General features: G+C 39.8%; 1 protein-coding gene across 1 annotated transcript in view; it reads left to right on the top strand.

The window, feature by feature from the left end:
- The window catches only part of LOC309821318 (chondroitin sulfate proteoglycan 4-like), a gene marked incomplete at both ends in the record, with an annotated part of 63,368 nt that extends 53,738 nt beyond the window's left edge, over positions 1-9,630 (top strand). The window contains 8 exon segments of the mRNA XM_082652524.1: positions 6,877-7,060; positions 7,712-8,101; positions 8,104-8,329; positions 8,331-8,894; positions 8,896-9,317; positions 9,320-9,501; positions 9,503-9,584; positions 9,587-9,630. Of these exon segments, the coding sequence (XP_082508650.1) occupies positions 6,877-7,060; positions 7,712-8,101; positions 8,104-8,329; positions 8,331-8,894; positions 8,896-9,317; positions 9,320-9,501; positions 9,503-9,584; positions 9,587-9,630 (2,094 nt within the window).
- Between the last annotated feature and the right edge of the window lie 14,267 nt (positions 9,631-23,897).

Below are 23,897 nucleotides of genomic sequence, written 5' to 3'. Positions count from 1 at the left end.
TTTGTAATAGATACTATATGTGGAGCTATTTCTTTGAATCCTTAAACGCTCTGGCCAATAGTGACTGTGTCCTAGACAGGCCAGACTACAATAGCTTTTGTCTGCCCTAGTCATACCTACCAACTGACTTTCCCCATTACTAGACTCCGTGGGGTTGGAGAGCATGTCTTGTGAATTTCTGGTTGACCACAGTCTCACTGAGCTTTCCACACATAGGTAAGTGCAGTGGAAAAAGCATGAACTCTGGAGTCACACAGGACTAGACTAAAAACTGGGTTCTTGCACCTATTGGCTAGAGTGAATTATTTAAATTTTCTGAGCCTCAGGTTTTTAAAAAATATGTCAATGGACACAACAATTCTTGCCTAAAACAAAATTAAATAAAACGAGTTACATAATGTGCCTAGCAGAGCACAATTAAAGTTAGGTATTGTCAGTGTGTTTTTGTTAAACAAATGGGTAAGAAATGTCTTGGATTGCCTTATTTCTACTGCTTCAGGATGTAAATGTATACTTTATAATTAAATTTTGTAAAGTACTTTTCAAGTAGTTTATTTATTCATTAAACAAATATTTATTGAAATGCCAAATGTAGAATGGTGAACTAAATCATTTACAAAGCAACTGTAAGTAAGCTTCTGAACTATGTGCCAGGATTCCAGCCTACAAATTCCTTTGTTTTATGGGAAAATATTTATTTTATTAGGCATATTTTAGAACTTTCTGATTGCTTAATATTCTCATGCCATGATTCACTATAAAAATGAGTATAGCTTTCCAACTGTAAGGAATTGTTTAGTGAGGACTTAGATCCTTTCTTGAAAGACCTAGAAATGCCCAAGGCCTGCCATTTTGAACATTGATATGGCAACAGACCAATTAGGTCAAATGCATATCTACAAGTGAGATATTATTCTATATTTTAGTGCATAAATGGAGGCTCAGTGAGATTAAATGACTTGCATAAAAGCCACAGAGCTGACAGTTGGTAGCATTTGTATTTGACGTTACGTCTGATCAATCCAAGGTTCAAATTCTACTACACTCCTACACTTAGATTTTTATATTAATGAATGTCCTTTTCCTTCTTGGAGGAAGAACGGTAGTAATTCAAGCAGTTGGAGCCAAAATGGCCCCAGTAATGTGCGCTAAAGAAAGAGCTCTTATCTACAAGCCTGAAGATCTGGGTTCTGGTCCCATCTCTGCTCCCAACTAACCCTGCCATTGAGTGGAGGGAGAGGAATTGAAACCGAGAAGGACCCTTGGGGCCCCTGGGCACGGAAGCCTTTTTTGTCCCCTGTTTCTTGTAGGCAAGACTCCAGCCTCCATGACCTTCCCTGAGTTCCAAAGGACAGATTTGAACAGTTGCTAATCAGGGGAGAAGCAGCCAAGAAACCACCTGAGGCGAGATTAAAGGGACCAGAGAAGCGCATCCAGATTAGGAGAAGAGACCACCGGAGACAAGATTAAGGCATCACAGGCCCTGCACACACCCTAATCCTGTCAGCAACCCCACCCTTGAACTATTGCTATAAAACTCTTCATCAAATCCTCCCCGGTTAGGACACATAGTTTTCGAGGGCAGGAGCCCTCTGGGGCCCCCTTTGCCTGGCAAAGCAGTAAAGCTATTCTTTTCTGCTTCACCCAAAACTCTTTGAGATTCATTTCGGCACCAGTGCAGAGAGGCTGAGCTTTCAGCATCGGAATTACCTGGAATCCCAACTTCTCTGAGCATCTCAGTAGCCTCTCAGCTGTAAACTTTGACCCGTCACACAAAAGTCAATAGGGTCCCTGGCCATCTCTTTAGCCTCAGACAAATGTTTTTCTTTGTGGTTCTGTAGGAATCAAGGGACGATCCAAGGGATGTTATCATATTATCCCTTCTAGTAAAAGCACTACTCAGAGAAGGTCTAGGACTTGGAACCACATATCCACCCATTCATAAGTCAGGTAGGAATACAGCCTCATTAAAGCCCTAGAGAAATGGACCAAGCTGGAGGTGGTGAAGGGTGGACCATGTTGGGATAGGCAATAACCACTTCTTGATTTAATAGTGCCCAAGGCATTTCCTTCTCCCATTCTGCATGTACTGAGTCATCAAAGAAAAGGGACTATTGGTCTATTCTTGAAGTTGGTATAGTAAAGCACCATGGGATTTACTTTTTAAAATTATTATTTTAACTTTTTATTTTGAAATAATTTCAGACTCAGAACAGTCGCAAAAGAATACAAAAAATTATCTTATACTATTCATCCATATTCACCAAATTTTAGCATTTACTGCCTTTTATCTAACTTAGCTTTATCATTCTCCCTACACACACACACACAACTTGAAATTTTGAGAGCCAGTTGCAAACATGATGCCCCCTTACTACTGTATTTAGTAATATATTTATATTTATTTACCTCTATATTTAGTACATTCATATTTAGCTCTGTATCGTTCCTAAAAACAAGGGGCCATTCTGCTATATATCCACAGTATAATTTTCAGCAGCATGAAATTAACACTGATACAGTGCTATTTTATAATCTATAGACCTTAGTCAAATTTCACAAGTTGTTTCAGTGAATGTCCTCTATAGCAAAGGAAAAACCCATAGCATAAAACAGAGCATTTAGTTCTCAAGAGCCTTTTGTCTCCTTTAATCTGGATCCATTCCGCAGTCGTGTTGACTTTTGTGACCTTACCATTTACTGAAGAGAACAGGCCAGTTATTTGTAGGAAGTCTCTCAGTTTGGTTTGTTTTTTTTTTTTTTTTTTCCGGACGCGCAGGCTCAGTGGCCATGGCTCACAAGCCCAGCCGCTCCGTGGCATGTGGGATCCTCCCGGACCGGGGCACGAACCCGTGTCCCCTGCATCGGCAGGCAGACTCTCAACCACTGCGCCACCAGGGAAGCCCTCTCAGTTTGGTTTTATCTGATGTTTCCTCATAATTCAGGTTATGCATTTGGGGCGGGAAAGCCCTGAGAGAGGCTGGGTTCTTCCCAGAGCTTCCTGTCAGGAGGCACTGGTGCTCTCTTTGCCCTGTCACTGACGGTGATTTCTTTCATCAGTTGGTCAAGTGCTGTCCTTTAGGTTTCTCCACCGTGAAGGTTGTATTTTCCCCTTTGAATTCTATAAGTATCTGTGAGGAGACACTTTAGAACTATCTAAACGTCCTGTTTCTCATCACAATTTAGCTCGCTAGTTTTAGCAGCCATTTTAGGATTCTTGCCTGAGGCATTTATTACTACTTGGTTGCCAAGTGGTGATTTTTCTAGTTTTCTGTTTTTCCTTCTACATTGGAATTCTGCACCATTGAATTGCTAATGACATTCCAGAAAGACTCTGTAAAAGAGAAAATATCTGAGCTAATCTAAATCCATAGGAAATAAAAACACCCCTCTCCCCTCTCCTTAATCCCAGAGCCCAGGTATTCTGCTAAGTGGCTTATCTGTCTATATTTAACACAGTGGAAATACGCAGAGCTGTTGGAAGTTGTTCCTAAGGCTGCTTTCTATTTAAGGTAACAAATAATTCCTAATCTTCTCTGAGAACCTTCTCTCCTCAGGTTGACCCTATACTTTTTTCTCATAAAGTCTTGGTCTTATTATTTTCCCTTTCCTGGCCCTCTCCCAGTAGACAGACAGACAGACACACACACACACACACACACACACACACACACACACACACACACACACACCCATAAAACCTGACTCTTAAAGCTGGTGAAGTTAAATCTGTTTTCTAAACATTAGAGACTCTACTCACCTCAAACCTCTTTCAGGGCATGATGACTGGCAAGTTGACATTCCAAAGGCGCCCTTACTCCCTTTGACTTCTAGCTCAGCACTTTCAATTACCTGCTATCTGGTCTTAAAGCTCAGACACTCAAGGTGAATCTAATTCATTTCTCTCTCACACTCTCCCATGTGAAATAAGTCACTTTGTTTTCCACAATTCCTCACTCTTAAAATGACTTTTCAAAAACAGAACCTAAAACAGACCTCTCCTCCACTAGGCTCCTGAAATACAAAACTATGTTTAAGACTCTTCCCCAGTTACTTCCTTCAGAAGATTTCTGACCTTCATCACCACTCTTCCCATCTATGAGAACCATTCTTTCCCTGGGACAATCATTCTCCTTACAGTAGATATCAGAAGACGTTAGATTATTCTAATAACTTGTTATATTTTTTTAGGGAAGCTGATTTTCACTTAACACCAAAGGAGCAATGAGCATGAATGACCTGCATCCAAGAAAACCTTCCCTCCTGGTTAATAGATGCTGTTACTTTTAATATTAAGAAACTGGATCTCTTTTACCATATATTATGACTCCTAAGTATAATGGGAACCTTTAAGGAACCATCCTCTGGTCTGAAATCCATGGCACAGTCACCCGCTTCTAGGAGGAGGAATATATTTATGATTGATCTTTTGTCATAAATCTTAAGCTAGGAATAGAAATGGTAGATCTACTAAATAAAACTGACCTTATTCCCCAGGAGCTTCTGGGGAATTAAGTTACTAGTTAGTACCGGAAATTACTATCTTTGGAGAAACTCCAATTTCTCACGAGTAACCTTGCTTTTTCTATTAGGAAATATTGAGAGATGATATATTCTTCTCTCCACTTAAAATCCTCAAGTGACAGCACTTCCTTGCTTTATCCTTGAATAGGATAAGAAACAAAAAATCTCCTCAACAACAGTTTTGGCCACTCTGGGAACATAGATCTTTTCAGATCTTTTCTTCCGTGAAACTCACTAGTCAAAAGCCTTTCTGGTTCTAGGTACATCCACTGTAACAAGCAGAGAGTCAGAGCAATGCATCACCAAACCTCTGTTAATTAATACAGTACAGTCATCGCTACATATCTGCAGGGGATTTGCTCCAGGACAACCGCCCCCTCCTCCCCCACCGCCATGGGTACCAATATCCGAGGATGCTGAAGTCCCATATGTAAACTGGAATAGTATTTGCATATAACCTACACACATCCTTCTGTATACTTTAAATCATTTCTAGATTACTTACAACACCTAATACAATATAAACGGTATGTAAGTCCTTGCCAGCATGTGGCAAATTCCAGTTTTGCTTTTTGGAACTTTATGGAATTTTTTTTCCAAATATTTTTGATCCGTGGTTGGTTGACTCTGTGGATATGGAACCTGTGGATATGAAGGGCCATATTTCCGATACTGGCTGATGAAACAAACTCAACTTCTCTCTAAATTATGTGATAATTTATCCTCGGCACGTTTGACGTGGACACTCAAGTATTTCGGCAGAACCTACCTGTAAGTTCAGATATTATAACAGATAGCAGGTCAGAAAAAGATGTGACCTATAGGAATTAAGGGTCGAATATTTTCTCTCTAGCCCTCCCTTCTGTGGTTGCAGTTTTAGAACATTCAATCACTGCTGTTGAGGGAAGGGCTGCCCACATGGTATCTGGACAACACAACACTGGGTAGAACCCATCTCCATCTGATGAGATAAAAAGGACACTGATAGGCCACAGGCATTAGGGACTTGGATTACATCTTGAAAAATATCTTAAGCCAGGTGGGGCAGTTTGAAAATCAATGAAAATAATACTTGCAATGGAATGAAATACATCATATATTAAAATTCATGAGTTGATGATTCTTAAACAACGAGAACAATGTTTGGAGGTTGGAGCCAGGGGACTCATCTTCTGAAAAATGATATATAAAGGGAAAGAATCAAACACTTAATCCTGTCTTTCCTGCATGTACTGTGCAACCAAATAGCTGATAAGAGAAAGTTCTTTATAAATAGAAGAATTACAGATAAGAATGAAGAAGGAATGATAAGATAAATAATATCAGTGTTTTGCCACTGCAAAAATAATGAGTTTAGGCAATTGTATCAATGAGTATGTAAAACTGTTAGTTGATAGGCTTACGGGGAACTTTAAGATAGTTGGATCAATTTGGCAGCACTTGAAGCCACTTATCAATCTTAACACATCCTAAAAAGCAGCAGCCCAGCAGTATTTTGCCTTGCGATGCAATGCAAGAGGAAACATACAATACAACGTGTAAAACATTCTTACCAAAAAATGGAACCTGATTCTTATTAAGCCTCTAGATTTAACCGGTAGTATATAGGAAATATAAGGACCAGAGGAACATGCCAAACAACACCATATGGATGCAATCAGCAAAATCCAGAATGTAGGAAACTCAAAAGACAAACAACCCAAGTTCTTCAGCAAATAAATTACAAGAAAAAAAATTAGAGAAAGGGAACCTATAGATGAAAAGAAACCAATGAGAAGTACCAAACAAATGTGAGGTGTGGATTTAGGATCCTGACTCAAAGCAACTATGTTAAAAAAAAAAAAAAAAAGACATGTACTAGACCACCAGAGATATTTGAACACTACACTAACTGAATATTTGAAGAAAGTCATCTTTTACTAATCCTAGAGCATTTACAGATGAAATGACATGATGTCTGTGATTTGCTTCAAAATAATCTCGCGGGCAGAAACGTGGGTAGGAGTACATGTGAAGCAAGATTGGTTGGGAGCTGGTAGCTATGATGCTGACATGGAAGTGAAGGTTCATTATAAACTTTTTATAATATATAATACCTTAGGCATTAGTCGTCTCAGAATCAATGTACTTTTCTTTCTCTGATAAGTAGATCATTTTGGTAATAGAATCACTTAGGTTTGACCAATAAGTTAGCACACTTTTAATGTTCCTGAGTTTGCATGGAAATGTGCAGTAGTTTGAGGAGGGGTAGAGTAAACCCTGAAAAGACATGTATCTCCTCCAATTAGGATATACGTTAATTCTCGTATTATCCCTCAAACCAGGGGCTGATTTTTCTTACTATCTGGCCAGGTCAGTGAGCAGCTGGTATTATACCAGCATGTAGACCGGGAGAATACAGGCTGGACTGCAGAAGACTCTTTCATGTTCACAGTGTCCTCCCCACCCGCAGCTCTAGGCCCTGAGGAGTTTCCTATAACTATTTCATATGAAATTAATGAACCTGGTCGGCAGAGTCGTCTGCTCGCAAATACAGGTAATTCCACCATGATATAGTCAGTACCTTATCTCTAATTATTAAAGTAGGGACAATTTGGAAATACATCTTTTCCTTTTTAATTGTCAATGCCAATGTATCCACCTTTGAAATAAAACTTATATGGCTATAAAAATTTGTTATTTCTTTATGTGTGCTCTTTCTCTGGGCCTCTGCTCTCTCCTCTCATATGCCTCAATAGTTGTAGTGGGGAAGGATGGCAAATTAGCCTTACAAAATTCTTATTTGTACCTCCAAATGGGGACTTCACCATGCCCACGACTGAAAACTGTTGATGGAAAATGAAAATAACAAATAGGGCAAGTTCTTAAAAGGAAAGGGGTATTGAAAGCTGCACCTGTTTCCATGGCAAGAGAAAGTGCGGTAGTAGGTAAGTTAGGAGATGAACACGTTATAAGTGAATCTCAAGGTTTTAAAACTCTCTTACGTGAAATGTTGACTTAACAGTGTGGGCGTGTGTATTTAAAATTTACTTTTTTCGTATGCTTTGGGTAGCAGTGCTAATTCAGATACCAAGGTGTTGTGAATTATCCACTAGGACAGGCAAATCTGAGGGAGAAAAAGTCTTACAGCTGTCATTTGAAAATTCTAACGAGATGTCACTTTGGTCTTTACGTTTGTTTTTAACAGGAGCTGTTGTCAAGGAAGGAGACAAAGTTCTCATCGGCCAATCTAAGTCAGATGCTTCCAACCTCTTACTTAAATTGCCCAAACCTCAGTGTTCTTCATATGAAACTTGGTTCCAAGTTACATCTCTTCCTCACCGTGGAACTATTATGGTTGGAGAGAGGAATATTACCAAAAGCAAACCCAGTTTCTCTCAGTATGTAATTAATAAACTTGGAATCACATACCTTCACGATGACTCTGAATCACTAGCTGACAATTTTACCTTCGCCGTTTGGCCCAACCAAAAGAGCAAGTCCACCACTAAGCCAGAGGCTGACTTTCTTGAAGAGATGTTTCATATCACCATCACTCCTATAAATGACAAGGCACAAGAATTAAGGACAAAGGGCTTTGGTTGAAAGTTCTGCAGGGCAATAGGTTGGTTTTAGGACCTGAAAACCTAAAAGTGGAAGATCCAGACAGTCCTCCAGAGGAGATCAGATATATGATCATCCGTAAACCTAATAATGGCTTTTTGGCAATGGCTCACCGTCCACACATACCTGTTCAGCATTTCACACAAGCCCACACTGATAACTCTCAGGTGTGGTTCATACGAGATGGAAGCCCATTCTCCGGAGTTTTACTTCAGTGTGACCGATTCCCAACACCGCCCACTCTACAAGCTCTTCCACCTGGATGTCATCCCCATCTCCATCACCCTCGTGAACCTCACTGACCTACTTCTCCCACAAGGCCAGACAACCGTTCCCATCACCAGTGCTCACCTGTCAGCAGTGACCAATGGGAGGAGCCCCCAAATCACATACAAGATAACACGGCCCCTCCAACATGGGTATCTGCTCGTCGAAAACCAGGTGGTCATCAGCTTTGGACAGGAGGATCTGAATTCAGGAAAGCTCTCTTACCACATGACATACCTCACTGCCTCAGAGGACCAGCTACGGTTCTCGCTGTTTACATCAGGACAAACACTGCGCAGCAGGGTGCAGCCTTTACTGCGGGTTATGTCAGATCTGACAATTGCCAACAGAGTGGCCCATCAGCTGAGAAGAAAGGACCTTGATGCTACTGAGCTTGCTAACAGGACTAACAGTGATCCCAAATCTGAAGTGACAGAACTCCCCGTCCATGGCAGACTTGTACGAAGAGTGGCCCGGGGCACCGCAATGGAAGACACGACTGTTCACTCAGAAGGATGTTGACCAAGGACTGTTGTTGCTCGAGCCACACACCAGTCTAACCGGCACGGATAGGCTGAATGACTCCTTCACGTTCCTGCTCAGGGCAGCCCACATACAGCCAGTGACAGGTTGTCTCCCCTTCACCATAGTGCCGCCTGACCCCTTTCTTTTGCAGACCTTTACCCCTGATGTTTCTTTACTAGTCACTGCAGATAAACGTGTGACTTCAGGTGTCTCTCAGGAAAAGCTTGTGGTGTCCTCAGGACCTACAGCACAGACGGGAACTCTGGGGAAGCTGACCCAGACCAGATGGCAGGAAGCAGATCCCTGGGGACGACACAGCGGTGAAGAGCCCACTCTGGATGTCAAGGCCTCTCCCACCAGAGTCATTTGGCCACCGGATGCCACCAAAGCCAGCCCTGGGCACCCACCCAGCCCAGGGAGGGCAGCCTTCTTCTGATAATCATACCATTTGAACCCACACCCCCAGGTCCTAAGCCGGAAAGGAGCATAGCTGTTCCCACTGTCAAAGTGATGGTTCTTCTAAAAAGCTCCAACAGTCCTCCGGTCAGTCTTTTCAGGGCCCAACAATGTGAGCACATGGAAAAAATCTCCAGTCATTGAGCCAGTGGAAAAATGTGCTCCTTGGGAGACGTGTGTGAATCTGGATCCTGACATGGTCAAGCTCTGCCGCAAACCAACCCAACATTGAAGCACAACCAGTACTGCGTGTAGACTGAGGGTGCTTGTTCCTTACTGACCACCTGCTGTGTGTCAGATACTGGGATACAAAGACAAAGAAATGCTGGTTGGATCAACTGAGAAAAGCCCAGCCCTGCCACCCCTTGGTGTTCTGTTGTAGCTCCATGGTTAGGTGTTGGCAGGTGTTTACTGTAACTTTTATACAACACTCATGTTGTGGGCTGTCCACAATGAGCTTTGTGTACCCTCTTCTGGACCTGATGCTCTGAGTGTACGTAAGATTTTGCCACTATTTAAACCCTTTACCAAGGTGTGACAGAACATGCTGGCCCGACTTCAGATTAACATGGGAGCTAGAGTTAGTGGAGGAAGGCTTTGACTGTTTTTCACTGAGGATTCACTCGGAGTGATTCAACGAGGAAGTACAAGAGCTGCTTCTGCAAGTAGGAGAGGTAATGTGTCATATCAGTGAGTTTGTTTCTGGTGTTCTTCTGTAACGACTTTTCCCCCTTGGAGTCTCTAGCTTTGATTTCTTAATGCAAGAAATGCCTTGGTGCTCCAGATAGTACGATAGTCTGGCCCCCTTTGCAAGTATTCATTGAATACATTGAGTTTCATCAAGAGGCTGTGTCTATTCTGATTTGTAACGTCAAGCCTATAGTGCAAATATTATTTGAAGCCCTAAAGAATAGGTTTAATGCTATTGTGATACCTCAATTTGGCTTCACTTTACAATGAACTGAAATAATGGCAAATTTGTATTTGACTTGTCTAGTTGAGCCTACCATTGGCCGACTCAGCTTCAGTTTCTGTAATTGTAAAATGGTGACATCAGTACTTCTATTAGTTAGGCATGCTTTGGGTAGCAAATCACAAGACATCTGCCACGAGTGGGGTTTAGGTTGCAGATGGGCAAACTTGCTCTGTGCAGGACCATATAGTAAAAATATTTTAGGTTTTGTGGGACACATATGGTTACTTTTTAAAAATTTTTTAACAACCTTTTAAAAATGTAAAAACAATTCTTATTTCCTGAATGTGACCCACAGACTATAGTTTGCCAATCATCGGTTTAGCTAAGTAATAAAAGTGTTCAATTATTTCTACAAACAAGCAGCCTGAGGTGGACATTCCAAGGCTGGTTCAACAGTTCAAAGATGTTGTTGAGAACTGAAGCCGTTTTGTTCTTTCTGCCCTACCTCCCTCAAGCTATTGGCATTTCATCCTTTTGTTTAGCTCCTTGTGATTGTGAGATGACTGCGGAAGCTCCAAGAAATACAGTCCCACTCAAAGGCAGAAATCCTAGTGGGGGAAAAGGAGAGGCTTTTTCTTAGACAGGATCTTATTTATTATTATTTATTAATATTTTTTAAAGTCTTGAGGCCTTCCCAAATATTTCCCCCACTTTTTCATCTCATTGTCTAGAACTGAGCAACATGATTCCCATCCTTTGACCAACCATTGGCAAAGGGAAATGGGATTCACGTGACTGACATCTCTTCTGGGGCTGGGAGAGGATTCTGCCAGGTCAGAGATCAATGAATCAGCCCACCATGTAATTAGGGAAGGCTGGGAAATGGCAATTACATAGGCAACGTGTAGGATCTACTCTTCAAGTATTGAAATACTTGGGAAATTATTTAATCTTTCAAATTGGCATCTACTTTAATATCTCCTTTTCATATTTTAATGATTTTCTTAAAGCCAGTGTTTCTAGCGTGGGGGGAAGAACTTCCCCCTAAGGGGCATTTGGCAATGTCAGGAGACATTTTTGGATTTCACAGCTGGTGCTGCTGGCATCTAATGAGGACAGGTCAAGGATGCTGCTAAATATCTGTACAAGACAGCCCCCATGGCAGAGAATTACCTGGCCCAAAATGTCAATAATGCTAAGGTTGAGAAACTCTCGTTAAAGCCATGATGTAGAGTTTTCTTGTATACCCAGTGAAGGATTAATAAACCCATTACCACGTCTAGGCAAAAAATTGTATTCGAAAAACAGAATGGAAGGGTGAACATTCCGTAGTATGTTTGAAATTGTTATTGGCTAATGGTAAACATGAACATTTTTTAGAGAATGTATTAAAAATCAAACAAAGCTTGAACAGACTCATTTCTTTATATTCCTTGCCTAAGGAAAAATATTTGCCTTGTGTTAACAGGTGGAGCACATCAGGAGAAAAAGAAAAAAAGGGGAGTAAGATATTTACAAAGGTAAAGATGAGGTCAAAGTGTCCCCAAAATTCTGATGCCCCTGATGTGTTCCATATGGAAAAGGGTTTTTTTTCACCTTCTCCCTTTCTGCTCTTCTAGGTTGCTTTTCTCTCCCAACCCAATTTTAACTGTTCTTTGTGGAAACAGATTTCACAGTCTACAGAATAAATGGAAGCATAGCCTATGTGGGCCTAGAGACAACTACCCTTGTCTTAGATCCTCGGATGTAATGCCACAGACAACTGTTGCCACCATCCCTGGCCATGGACAACTGTTGCTGAAGAAGACTTCTCTACTCCTGTTCCAAAAGTGATTCCCTCCTGCATTTCTGGATTCCTCAATTTTATGTACCCCCCTCAAGTGTTTTTTTTGTATTTGATCCCTTTGGAAAGGAGGAGGAATGAGAGTCTTAACCCAATGTTGGCTTGATCACTGTGCAACTCAGAATTGTTCTTAGGCCTGTGCTAAGCAGTTGGGCACTCAGAAGAAGCAGAATGGCGGTGCTTGAGCTTATACACAGAGAGAGAAGGCTGAGGAGCATCTTTGCATCTGGTAAGTGGGCCTTTGCTCTCCCTTGACTGGGCAAGGAGAATACCTGTTCTTTGCAGAAGAGCCAGACATACTTGTCTCTGTGACCATGTTGGCTTCTTCCTTGCTTCAGCCATAAAATCTCTGGAGCTAGGACTACCAGCCTGGCCAAACAAAAAAGTCTGATTTCCTTCCTCTTTTTCCTGTTAAATCTGCAACTCCAGGCCAATAAATTTGGTGTCCATATTGGAATGAGACACACACAAGTGCTTTAAAATGATAATTCACATTGTTTATGAGTGTGCCTGCTACAGCAAGAACACCAGTGTGAGACCCAGATGCCAAGAATCACTCATTAATCATGTAATTCATATGCAGCTTGGGCAAATTTCTTCCAGAGGATCTGGGATAGTCTACCGGTTCGCATATGCGTTCAATTTAAAAAGCAACAATGCCTATCATTTGGTGCTGGCTCAAATAAAACATGAAATAAAACATTTTGGCAAAGGCTTGTTTAGTGTTGGAAATTGAAAATCAGTCCGAAGTGGTTTCTCCCATATGTAGAGCTGTAACTGCATAGTCTCAATTCTGAATTCATAATGAATTCAGTGCTTCTTAACAAATGACCGGTGATTTAATAAGTGGATACTAAGGGGTACTATCAGAAGAGTAGCTGATTTTGCCTAAGAGAAGGTATACTTTGGGGTGGGCTCGGAGTGGAGGGTCTAATGTTTTTCCATATCTGGAGGCTTTGGCAGATTCTAACCTTTCAGAGATCCTACTCAGACACTTGGGGGTGCTTCCTTAGAGTCGTGCATTAATTAGGTAAAATCGAGATGACACAGAAGCTGTTCTTCAGATTTCTGAGGCTGAAGTGGACACATCTGGAGAGTGGGTGGTAGGTAATGGGACGTAACGGAATATATCAGATGACATTCCCTGCATTGGGGGATGGGGCTACACTATACACCTCCTGCATCTTTCAGAGGTGTTGTAATTAATAATGAGGTTTGGTTTGGACCTGCGTAGGGAGAGATGTGGGAATAAAAGTGGGCATGGAGCCCACTGTGTGGCATGCTGAACGCTGGAGACTTTGCTAGCCTGCTCAGGAACACCACTAGCTGTTTCATGGGGACCTGGAAGAGGCTGCCTTCTCGTAGTGATCTGCAAACATTTATTATTCACCTACTGTATGTGAGATGCTAGATAGTTGATACTGCTTCTAGATATTGAAGATGCAAGATTTTGTCCTGAAAGGAGCTCTTTGGTCTGTTTCCTCTATTGGCTCCTCCAGAATCACACAAGGAATGCCAGGAGAAAAGAGGGTACAGAAAGAGGACAAAGGGAGACAGAGGTTAGGAAAGGGCTTTGTGTTTTTACTTGAAGCACTCTTAGGTAAATGCTGCCTACCCAGTGGTGCAGCAAGAACCAGGAAGCTCACTGGCCCATCGACCTCCACACTTCTCAGCCCGACCTTGTATATTCTCACAGACCTAGTGACATGGCAGTGTGGTTAAACAATAGACTCTGGGTCTGTTTTGGATCCTGGCCCTCTGCTCCCAAGCAGTGTAACTTTGAGTAACTTATTCAGTCTCTCTGAACTTTAGTTTCCTCAGCCAAAAAATGGGGATAATATTAGCACCTGTCTCTTTGGGTTTTGTTAGGATTTAGTGATATAATCACTTGATGTTAATATCATCATCATCATATGTGTACAGTATTTCCAATGCATCAGGCACTATACAAAGTGCTACAGAGGAATTTTCTTACCTAGGGTTTTAATGCATTTTAAAAGAATTAACACATTAAGTCACTTGAGTAAACCAGAGGCTCATATTTTTAAGAAGAGGAGCTTCCCACATGCTCATACTCTACCTACAGGCAGGGCTTTCCCCTTCACCCTTACACAGAACCTTGGCAAGAAAATGGATGAAGGAAAGAGCACGCCAGGAACACTCACAAGGGGCAGACTTGAGCTTGGAGGTATCGATGGTTCTCTATCTTGTAGGGGGTGCTGAGCTGCTGATAAAATACCCTGCACTGTTCTCTGCCTATCCAAGTGGCCTCCGATCCCTACATCAACCAGCCTCTTGATTTTGAACACCTACCTCCTCTTCTTCCTCCCAACCCAGTATCTTCAGACATTCATGAGCCAGTAATTTTCAAGTCCAAAATTGGCAAAGGACCGACACTGAAAAAAAAATTAATATCCTTCCTTGGCAGAAAAAAAAAAAGTACTGCTTATGATCACCATGATTTCTAAGGTAAGGAAGGAATCTTATAATAAAGAAACTTATGGAAAAAATAAGCAGCTTTATGAAAAATTCTCTCCTTTTTCCAGACTTGACCTTGGCCTGGAAAAACCTTAGCACACACCAGCAGGGTCAGGAACCCCCCCTGCCTTGCCTATGGATGTGTGGTCAGAGCTGAAGGAGAGGCAAAGAAGAGGGAACTCAGCCCCTCAATGTCAATGTGTCTTATGGAGATGTAGTCAGGAGTACGTGGTGTGTGTGTGTGTGTGTGTGTGTGTGTGTGTGTGTAGGAGTGAGGGTGAGGGTAATTTGCTACTTCAGAGTCCACACGAGGCCAGCTTCATGGCCATGTACAGCCAGTGCAGTCACACAGGGTCCACTCTCAGAAGGACCCTGGGCTTGGCGTATGCTCTGCTGTCACCACCTGGAAAGTCTCATAATTTTGGAACAAACACCCCACATTTTCATGTTTCATTGGACCCTGAAAATTCTGTACCTGATTCTGAGACCTCACAGAACTTAGTTGATAGTTGCATCAGACACCTCTTAAGCATTGTTTCAAATTCTCCGAAATTGGCTTCCTCCTCTAACTATGGCCGAGGCTACCAGTTCCAGGTGTGTTCACAGCTATAAATGAGTGTATGTTGTGCCTTGTGCCTTCTACCCTGGGTCCCTCTGTCTTCACAGCATGCCTGTGGGAACTTTTGGTTGCACACCCCGGAAGCAGGGAGAGTTAACTCCCCACAAAACAGCCCTTGGCCAGTGGCAAAGTGGAGCTGACAAATAAATACTTCCCCCTTTCATCCCATGGGTAAACAGTTGTAAAATGCATTCTGTGAGGCTTCTCAGAGTGTCCAGAAGATTGAGCATAAAAACATTGGTATGGACACTTCCAGTCCTATTTATTATCCCTGTCTATCTCACAGAGGAGCCTTTGCTTTGGAGGAAACCTAGGCTAAAATTATAGTTCACATTCTCCTAGTATTGTGTGCTCCAGGACTAGGGACCCTGGGGCTCTTGGTTTTTGCATGAGCCTTAGGCACACAGTTACCCTCTGGATTACTTGCCTCTAGGGACCACTCCTTGCAGGACCCTTTATCGGCAGCAGCTCAGGTCTGCAGGTGGGAGCCAGGAGGCCTTGTGCTGGTGGGAGCCTTGGCCATTTTGGCATCATGTTGAGAAACTAGGCTTTTCCCAAACCACCTTCTAGTTGAAAATCCCTTTACTCTTAATTACAGTTAGTCTGCCGGTCATGTTAGGTCCCAGAAACAATAACTTGTTCACCACAACTTTTAGCAAGTCCAAGATTTAATGCATTTTGTAATATTTTAAAAAGACTCCTCTGCATTTCATCTCAGCATTGCTTGTATTTTTGCATAGCAAAGACTACATCAGCACTTTAAAAAAAATTACAGCTTTATTGAGATATTATTTACATACCATACAATTCATTCAAAGCATATAGTTCAATAGTATATTCACAGAGCTGTACAGCCATCACTATGCTCAATTTTAGAATATTTTCATCACCTCAAAAAGAAGCCCTGGGGGCTTCCCTGGTGGTGCAGTGGTTAAGAATCTGCCTGCCAATGCAGGGGACATGGGTTAGAGCCCTGGTTCAGGAAGATCCCACATGCCGCGGAGCAATTAAGCCTGTGCGCCACAACTGCTGAGCCTGTGTGCCACAACTACTGGAGCCCACGCACCTAGAGCCCGTGCTCTGCAACAAGAGAAGCCACTGCAATGAGAAGCCCGTGTACCGCAACAAAGAATATTTATATATTATGGATAGTAATCGTTGCAACTAGAGGAAGCCCGTGTGCAGCAACGAAGACCCAAAGCAGCCAAAAATAAATAAATAAATAAAAATTTAAAAAAAAGAAAAGCCCTTTACCCATTGGCAGTCACTCTTCATTTAACCCCAAGTCTCTCAGTCCTACGCAACTACTAATATACTTTCTGTTTCTATAGATTTGCCTATTCTGGACAGTTCATATAGATAGAATCATATAATACTTGGTCTTTTGAGACTGGCTTCTTTCACTTAGCATAATATTTGCAAGGGTCATCATGTTGTAGCAAGTATCAGTTCCTTTTTGTGGCTGTATAATGTTTCACTGTATGGATATACCACATTTATTTATCCATGCATCAGCTAATGGACATTTAGGTCATTTCCATGTTTTTTGGCTATTGTGAAAAATGATACTATGAATATTCATGAACCCGTTTTTGTGTGGCTATATGTTTTCATTTCTCTTGGATATATACCTAGAAGTGGAATTGCTGGGTAATATGGTAATTCTATGTTTAACCTTCTGGGAAACTGCCAGACTGTTTTCCAAAGTGGCTGCCACATTTTACATTCTCACTAGCAATGTGTGAGGGTTCCAATTTTTCTACATCCTCATCAACACTTATTATTTGCCCTTTTGATTTTAGCCATCCTAGTGGGTATGAAGTGGTATCTCATTGTGTTTTTTGCTTGTTTGTTGTTTTTGACTGTGCCATGTGGCTTGCAGGATCTTAGTTCACTGACCAGTGATCAAACCTGGGCCCAGGCCCTGGCAGTGAAAGCGCCAAGTACTAACCACTGGACTGCCAGGGGGTTCCCTCATTGTGTTTTTGATCTGCATTTCCCTGATGACTAATGATGTTGAACATCTTTCCATTTGCTCATTGGTCATTTGTATATCTTCTTTAGAGAAATGTCTATTCAGATCCTTTGTTAATTGCATTATTTGTCTTTTTATTCTTGAGCTATAAGAGATATTTATATATTATGGATAGTAATCCTTATCAGATATGTGATATACAAAATTTTTCTCCCATTCTGTGGATTGTCTTTTTACTTTCTTGATGATGTGCTATGAAACACAAAGGTTTTAATTTTGATGATGTCTAATTTATCTATTTTTTCTTTTGTCACTTGTACCTCTGATGCAGTATCTAAGAAAATATGTCCTAATCCAAAATCATGAACATTAATGCCTCTGCTTTTTTGTAAGAGTTTTATAGTTTTAGGTCTTAAAATTAGATCTTTGACTCCTTTTGAGTTCATTTTTATACATGGTGTATATGGTGTGAAGTAGAGGTCCAACTTCATTCTACAGCATGTAGATATGTATTTGTCTTAGTACCATTTGTTGAAGAGACTATTAACTCCCCATTTAATTGTCTTTGCTCCCTTGTCAAAAATGAGTTGAATATAAGAGGTTATTTCCATACTCTCCATTCTAACTTATTGATATTTATATCTACCCTTATGCCAGTGCCATTGTGTCTTGATTACTATAGTTTTGTAGTAAGTTTTGAAATTGGGAAGTGAGTTCTCCAAGTTTACCCTTCTTTTTCAAGATTGGTTTGCCTACAGATAACATACAAGGGAATCACTGTAAGGTTAACAGCTGATCTTTCCGCAGAAACTCTACAGGTCAGAAGGCAGTGGCAAGATATTTTTAAAGTGATGAAAAGGAAAACCTACAACCAACATTACTCTACCCAGCAAGGATCTCATTCAGATTTGATGGAGAAATCAAAAGCTTTACAGACAAGCAAAACTTAAGAGAATTCAGCACCAACAAACCAGCTTTACAACAAATGCTAAAGGAACTTCTCTAATTGGGAAACACAAGAGAAGGAAAAGACTTACAAAAACAAACCCAAAACAATTAAGAAAATGGTAATAGGAACATATGTATCAATAATTACCTTAAATGTAAATCAATTAAATGCCCCAACCAAAAGACACAGACTGGCTGAAGGGATACAAAAACAAGACCCGTACATATGCTGTCTACAAGAGACCCACTTCAGACATAGGGACACATACAGACTGAAAGTGAAGGGATGGAAAAAGACATTCCATGCAAATGGAAATCAAAAGAAATCTGGAGTAACAATACTCATATCAGACAAAATAGACTTTAAAATAAAGATTATTATTAGACTTGAAAATAAAGAGACAAGGAAGGACACTATATAATGATCAAGGGATCAATCCAAGAAGAAGATATAACAATTGTAAATATGTATGTACCCAACATAGGAGCACCTCATTATATAAGGCAAATACTAACAGCCATAAAAGGGAAAATCAACAGTAATACAATAATAGTAGACAACTATAACACCCCCACTTATATGGACAGATCATCCAAACAAAATAAATAAGAAAACAAGCTTTAAATGACACATTAGACCAGATGAACTTAATTGATATTTATGGGACATTCCACCCAAAAACAACAGAATACACTTTCTTCTCAAGTACACATGGAAGATTCTCCAGAATAGATCACATCTTGGCTCACAAATCAAGCCTTCATAAATTTAAGAAAATTTAAATCATATCAGGCATCTTATCCAACCACAACACTATGAGACTAGATATCAATTACAGGAAAAAAATTGTAAAAAATACAAACACATGGAGGTTAAACAATACACTACAAAACGACCAAGAGATAACTGAAGAAATCAAAGAGGAAATCAAATAATACCTAGAAACAAATGACAATGAAAACACGATGACACAAAACTTATGGGATGCAGCAAAAGCAGTTCTAAGTGGGAAGTATATAGCAATACAATCCTACCTCAAGTAACAAGAAAAATCTCAAATAAACAACCCAACCTTACACCTAAAACAATTAAAGAAAGAAGAACAAAAAAACCCCAAAGTTAGCAGAAGGAAAGAAATCATAATGATCAGATCAGAAATAAATGAAAAAGAAACAAAGAAAACAATAACAAAGATCAATAAAACTAAAAGCTGGTTCTTTGAGAAGATAAACAAAATTGATAAACCATTAGCCAGACTCATCACGGAAAAATGGGAGAAGACTCAAATCAACAGAATTAGAAATGAAAAAGGAGAAGTAACAACTGACACTGCAGAAATACAAAAGATCATGCTGGGCATATACAAGCAACTATATGCCAATAAAATGGACAACCTGGAAGAAATGGACAAATTCTTAGAAAAGTACAACCTCCCAAGACTGAACCAGGAAGAAATAGAAAACATGAACAGACCAAACACAAGCACTGAAATTGAAACTGTGATTAAAAATCTTCCAACAAAAAAAAGCCTAGGGCCAGATGGCTTCACAGGTGAATTATAGCAAACATTTAGAGAAGAGCTAACACCTATCCTTCTAAACTCTTCCAAAATATAGCAGAGGGAGGAACACTCCCAAACTCATTCTATGAAGCGACAATCACCCTGATACCAAAACCAGACAAAGATGTCACAAAAAAAGAAAATTACAGGCCAATATCACTGATGAGCATAGATGCAAAAATCCTCTACAAAATACTAGCAAACAGAATCCAACAGCACATTAAAAGGATCATACACCATGATCAAGTGGGGTTTATCCCAGGAATGCAAGGATTCTTCAATATATGCAATCAATATGATATACCATATTAAGAAACTGAAGGATAAAAAGCATGCGATCATCTCAATAGATGCGGAAAAAGCTTTTGACAAAATTCAAATCCATTTATGATAACCCTCCAGAAAGTAGGCATAGAGGGAATTTACTTCAACATAATAAATGCCATATATGACAAACCCACAGACAACATCATTCTCAATGGTGAAAAACTGAAACTATTTCCTCTAAGATCAGGAACAAGACAAGGGTGCCCACTCTCATGACTATTATTCAACATAGTTTTGGATGTTTTAGCCACGGCAATCAGAGAAGAAAAAGAAATAAAAGGAATCCAAATTGGAAAAGAAGAAGTAAACCTGTCACTGTTTGCAGATGACATGATACTATACATAGAAAATCCTAAAGATGCCACCAGAAAACTGCTAGAGCTAATCAATGAATTTGGTAAAGTAGCAGGATACAAAATTAATGCACAGAAATCTCTTACATTCCTATACACTAACAATGAAAAATCAGAAAGAGAAATTAAGGAAACCCTCCCATTTACCATTGCAACTAAAAGAAGAAAATACCTAGGAATAAGCTTACCTAAGGAGGCAAAGGACCTGTATGCAGAAAACTATAAGACACTGATGAAAGAAATCAAAGATGATACAAACAAATTGAAAGATATACCATGTTCTTGGACTGGAAGAATCAACATTGTGAAAATGGCTACTATGCAAAGCAATCTACAGATTCAATGCAATCCCTATCAAATTACCAATGGCATTTTTCACAGAACTAGAACAAACAATTTTACAATTTGTATGGACACAAAAGACCCCAAATAGCCAAAGCAATCTTGAGAAAGAAAAATGGAGCTGGAGGAATCAGGCTCCCTTACTTCAGACTATACTACAAAGCTACAGTAATCAAGACAGTATGGTACTGGCACAAAAACAGAAATATAGATAAATATAGATAAATATAAATAAATATAGATATAGGATCAAAAGCCCAGAGATAAACCCACACACATATGGTCACCTTCTCTTTGACAAAGGAGGCAAGAATATACAATGGCAGCCTTTTCAATAAGTGGTGCTGGGAAAACTGGACAGCTACATGTAAAAGAATGAAATTAGAACACTTCCTAACACCATATACAAAAATAAACTCAAAATGGATTAAAAACCTAAATGTAAGGTCTGACACTATAAATGAAAACACAGGCACAGCACTATATGACATAAATGACAGCAAGATCTTTTTTGACCCACCTCCTAGAGTAATGGAAATAAAATAAAAAATAAACAAATGGGACCTAACGAAACTTAAAAGCTTTTGCACAGCAAAGGAAACCATAAACAAGATGAAAGGACAACCCTCAGAAAGGGGGAAAATATTTGCAAATGAAGCAACTGACAAAAGATTAATCTCCAAAATATACGAGCAGCTCATGCAGCTCAATATCAAAAAACAAACAACCCAATCCAAAAATGAGCAGAAGACCTAAATAGACATTTCTCCAAAGAAGACATACAGATTGCCAACAAACACATGAAAGGATGCTCAACATCACTAATCATTAGAGAAATGCAAATCAAAACCACAATGAGGTATCACCTCACACCGATCAGAATGGCCATCACCTAAAAATCTACAAACAATAAATGCTGGTGAGGGTGTGGAGAAAAGGGAACCCTCCAGCACTGTTAGTGGGAATGTAAATTGATATAGCCACTATGGAGAACAGTATGGAGGTTCCTTAAAAAACTAAAAATAGAACTACCATATGACCCAGCAATCCCACTACTGGGCATATATCCTGAGAAACCATAATTTAAAAAATACATGTACCACAATATTCATTGCAGCACTATTTTCAATAGCCAGGACATGGAAGCAACCTAAATGTCCATCGACAGATGAAAGGATAAAGAAGACGTGGCACATATATACAATGAAATATTACTCAGCCGTAAAAAGGAAAGAAATTAAGTTATTTGTAGTGAGGTGGATGGAGCTAGAGTCTGTCATACAGAGTGAAGTAAGTCAGAAAGAAAAAACAAATACCATATTCTAATGCACATATATGGAATCTAAAAAAAACTGTACTGATGAATCTAGTTGCAGGGCAGGAATAAAGATGCAGACGTAGAGAACGGACTTGAGGACACAGGGAATGAAGCAGGGGAAGCTGGGACAAAGTGAGAGAGTAGTATGCACATATATACACTACCAAATGCAAAATGGATGGTTAGTGGGAAGCTGTTGCATAGCACAGGGAGATCAGCTCGAAGCTTTGTGATGACCTAGAAGGGTGGGATAGGGTGGGTGGGAGGGAGGCTCAAGAGGGAGGAGATGGGGATATATGTATACCTATAGCTGATTCACTTTGTTGTACAGCAGAAACTAACACAACACTGTAAATCAATTATACTCCAATAAAGATATTTATAAAAAGAAAAAGATTGGTTTGCCTATTTTGGGCTTCTTTAATTTTCATATGAACTTCAAAATCAGCTTGTCAATTTCTGCAAAGAATGCAGCAAAGATTTTGATAGAGATCTCATTGAATCTGTAGATAAATTTGGGGACTATTAAGTCTTAACAAGTCTTCTGATCCATGAACATAGGATGTCTTTCCACTTATTTAGGTCTTTTAAAATTTCTTCCAACAATGTTTTGTTGTTTTCAACCTAGAAGTCTTGTACTTCCTTGGTTCAATTTATTCCTAAATATTTTATTCTTTGTGAAGCTATTGTAAATGAAATTGTTTTCTTAATTTTCATTTTTGTTTCTTAATTTTGTAATGTACAGAAATACAACTGATTTTTGTATGTTGATTTTGTAACCTGCAACTTTGTTGAAATCTTTTAATTTTAATTGTTTCTCAATGGCTTCCTTAGGATTTTCTACATAAGACATTATTTCACTTGCAAATGCAGATGATTTTACTTTTCCAATCTATTTTCCTTTTATTTCATCTTCCTGCCTAATTGCCCTTACTATAACTTCCAGTACAATGTTGAATATGAGTGGTGAGAGTGGATTTCCTTAACTTGTTCTTGATCTTAGGGAGAAAGTTTCACTCTCTTGCCATTAAGTATATTGCTAGCTTTAGGGTTTTTGTAGATACCCTTTATCACATTGAGGAAGCCCCCTTCTATTCCTAGTTTGTTGAATGTTTTTATTATGAAGGGATATTGAGTTTTGTCAGATGTTTTCCTGTATCTATTGAGATGATCATGTGATTTTTGTCCTTTATTCTATTGATATAGTGTATTACATTAATTGATTTTTAGATATTTAACCAACCAATCCCACTTGGTCATGGTATATAATCCTTTATATATATAATCCTATATATATATATTTCTGTGTTTATTTTGTCAGTATTTTGGAGGATTTTTGCATTCTATTGGTATTAGTACTCTCACTATAAGCCTCTCATTTCAGGGCCATGAGCTCCAAAAGAAGAATGTGTACTGAATAGACATCAAACAATTTTTATCTAGGAAGGTTTGTTTTATTGTGAAATAAAAATAGAATGTATTTGGGCATTTAAAATGTTTGAGTCTGTAAGGGAGAAACTGAAATATTTGTCTTGTTTTAGTGCACAGATCACATTTGGAAAGGTAACTGTTATTTGAGTAGACCTCTGGGACAGGAGTAACCACCAGAACAATGCTGGAGAAGTTGACCATATACCATTCTACACTAGAGGGCTGTGTCTGCTGCTGCCCCTTCCCCAGCTCACCCCACATGATTGTTGAAGGTTAGGATGTTCTAGCAAGCTGGGAGAACCAGGAGGAAGGCAACCTTTGTTTGCTTTGGGATGAATTCAAGATCACAGGATACTAAAATGGAACATTCAGTTGAAACACCAAGACAATCAATATCACAGTTCAAAGTA

The sequence above is a fragment of the Grampus griseus genome (genome assembly GCF_964374135.1).
Source record: "Grampus griseus genome assembly, chromosome: 3".
Lineage (NCBI taxonomy): Eukaryota > Metazoa > Chordata > Mammalia > Artiodactyla > Delphinidae > Grampus > Grampus griseus.
The sequence above is the reverse complement of the archived record's forward strand: the minus strand, read 5'-3'. Positions and strand labels throughout refer to the sequence as shown.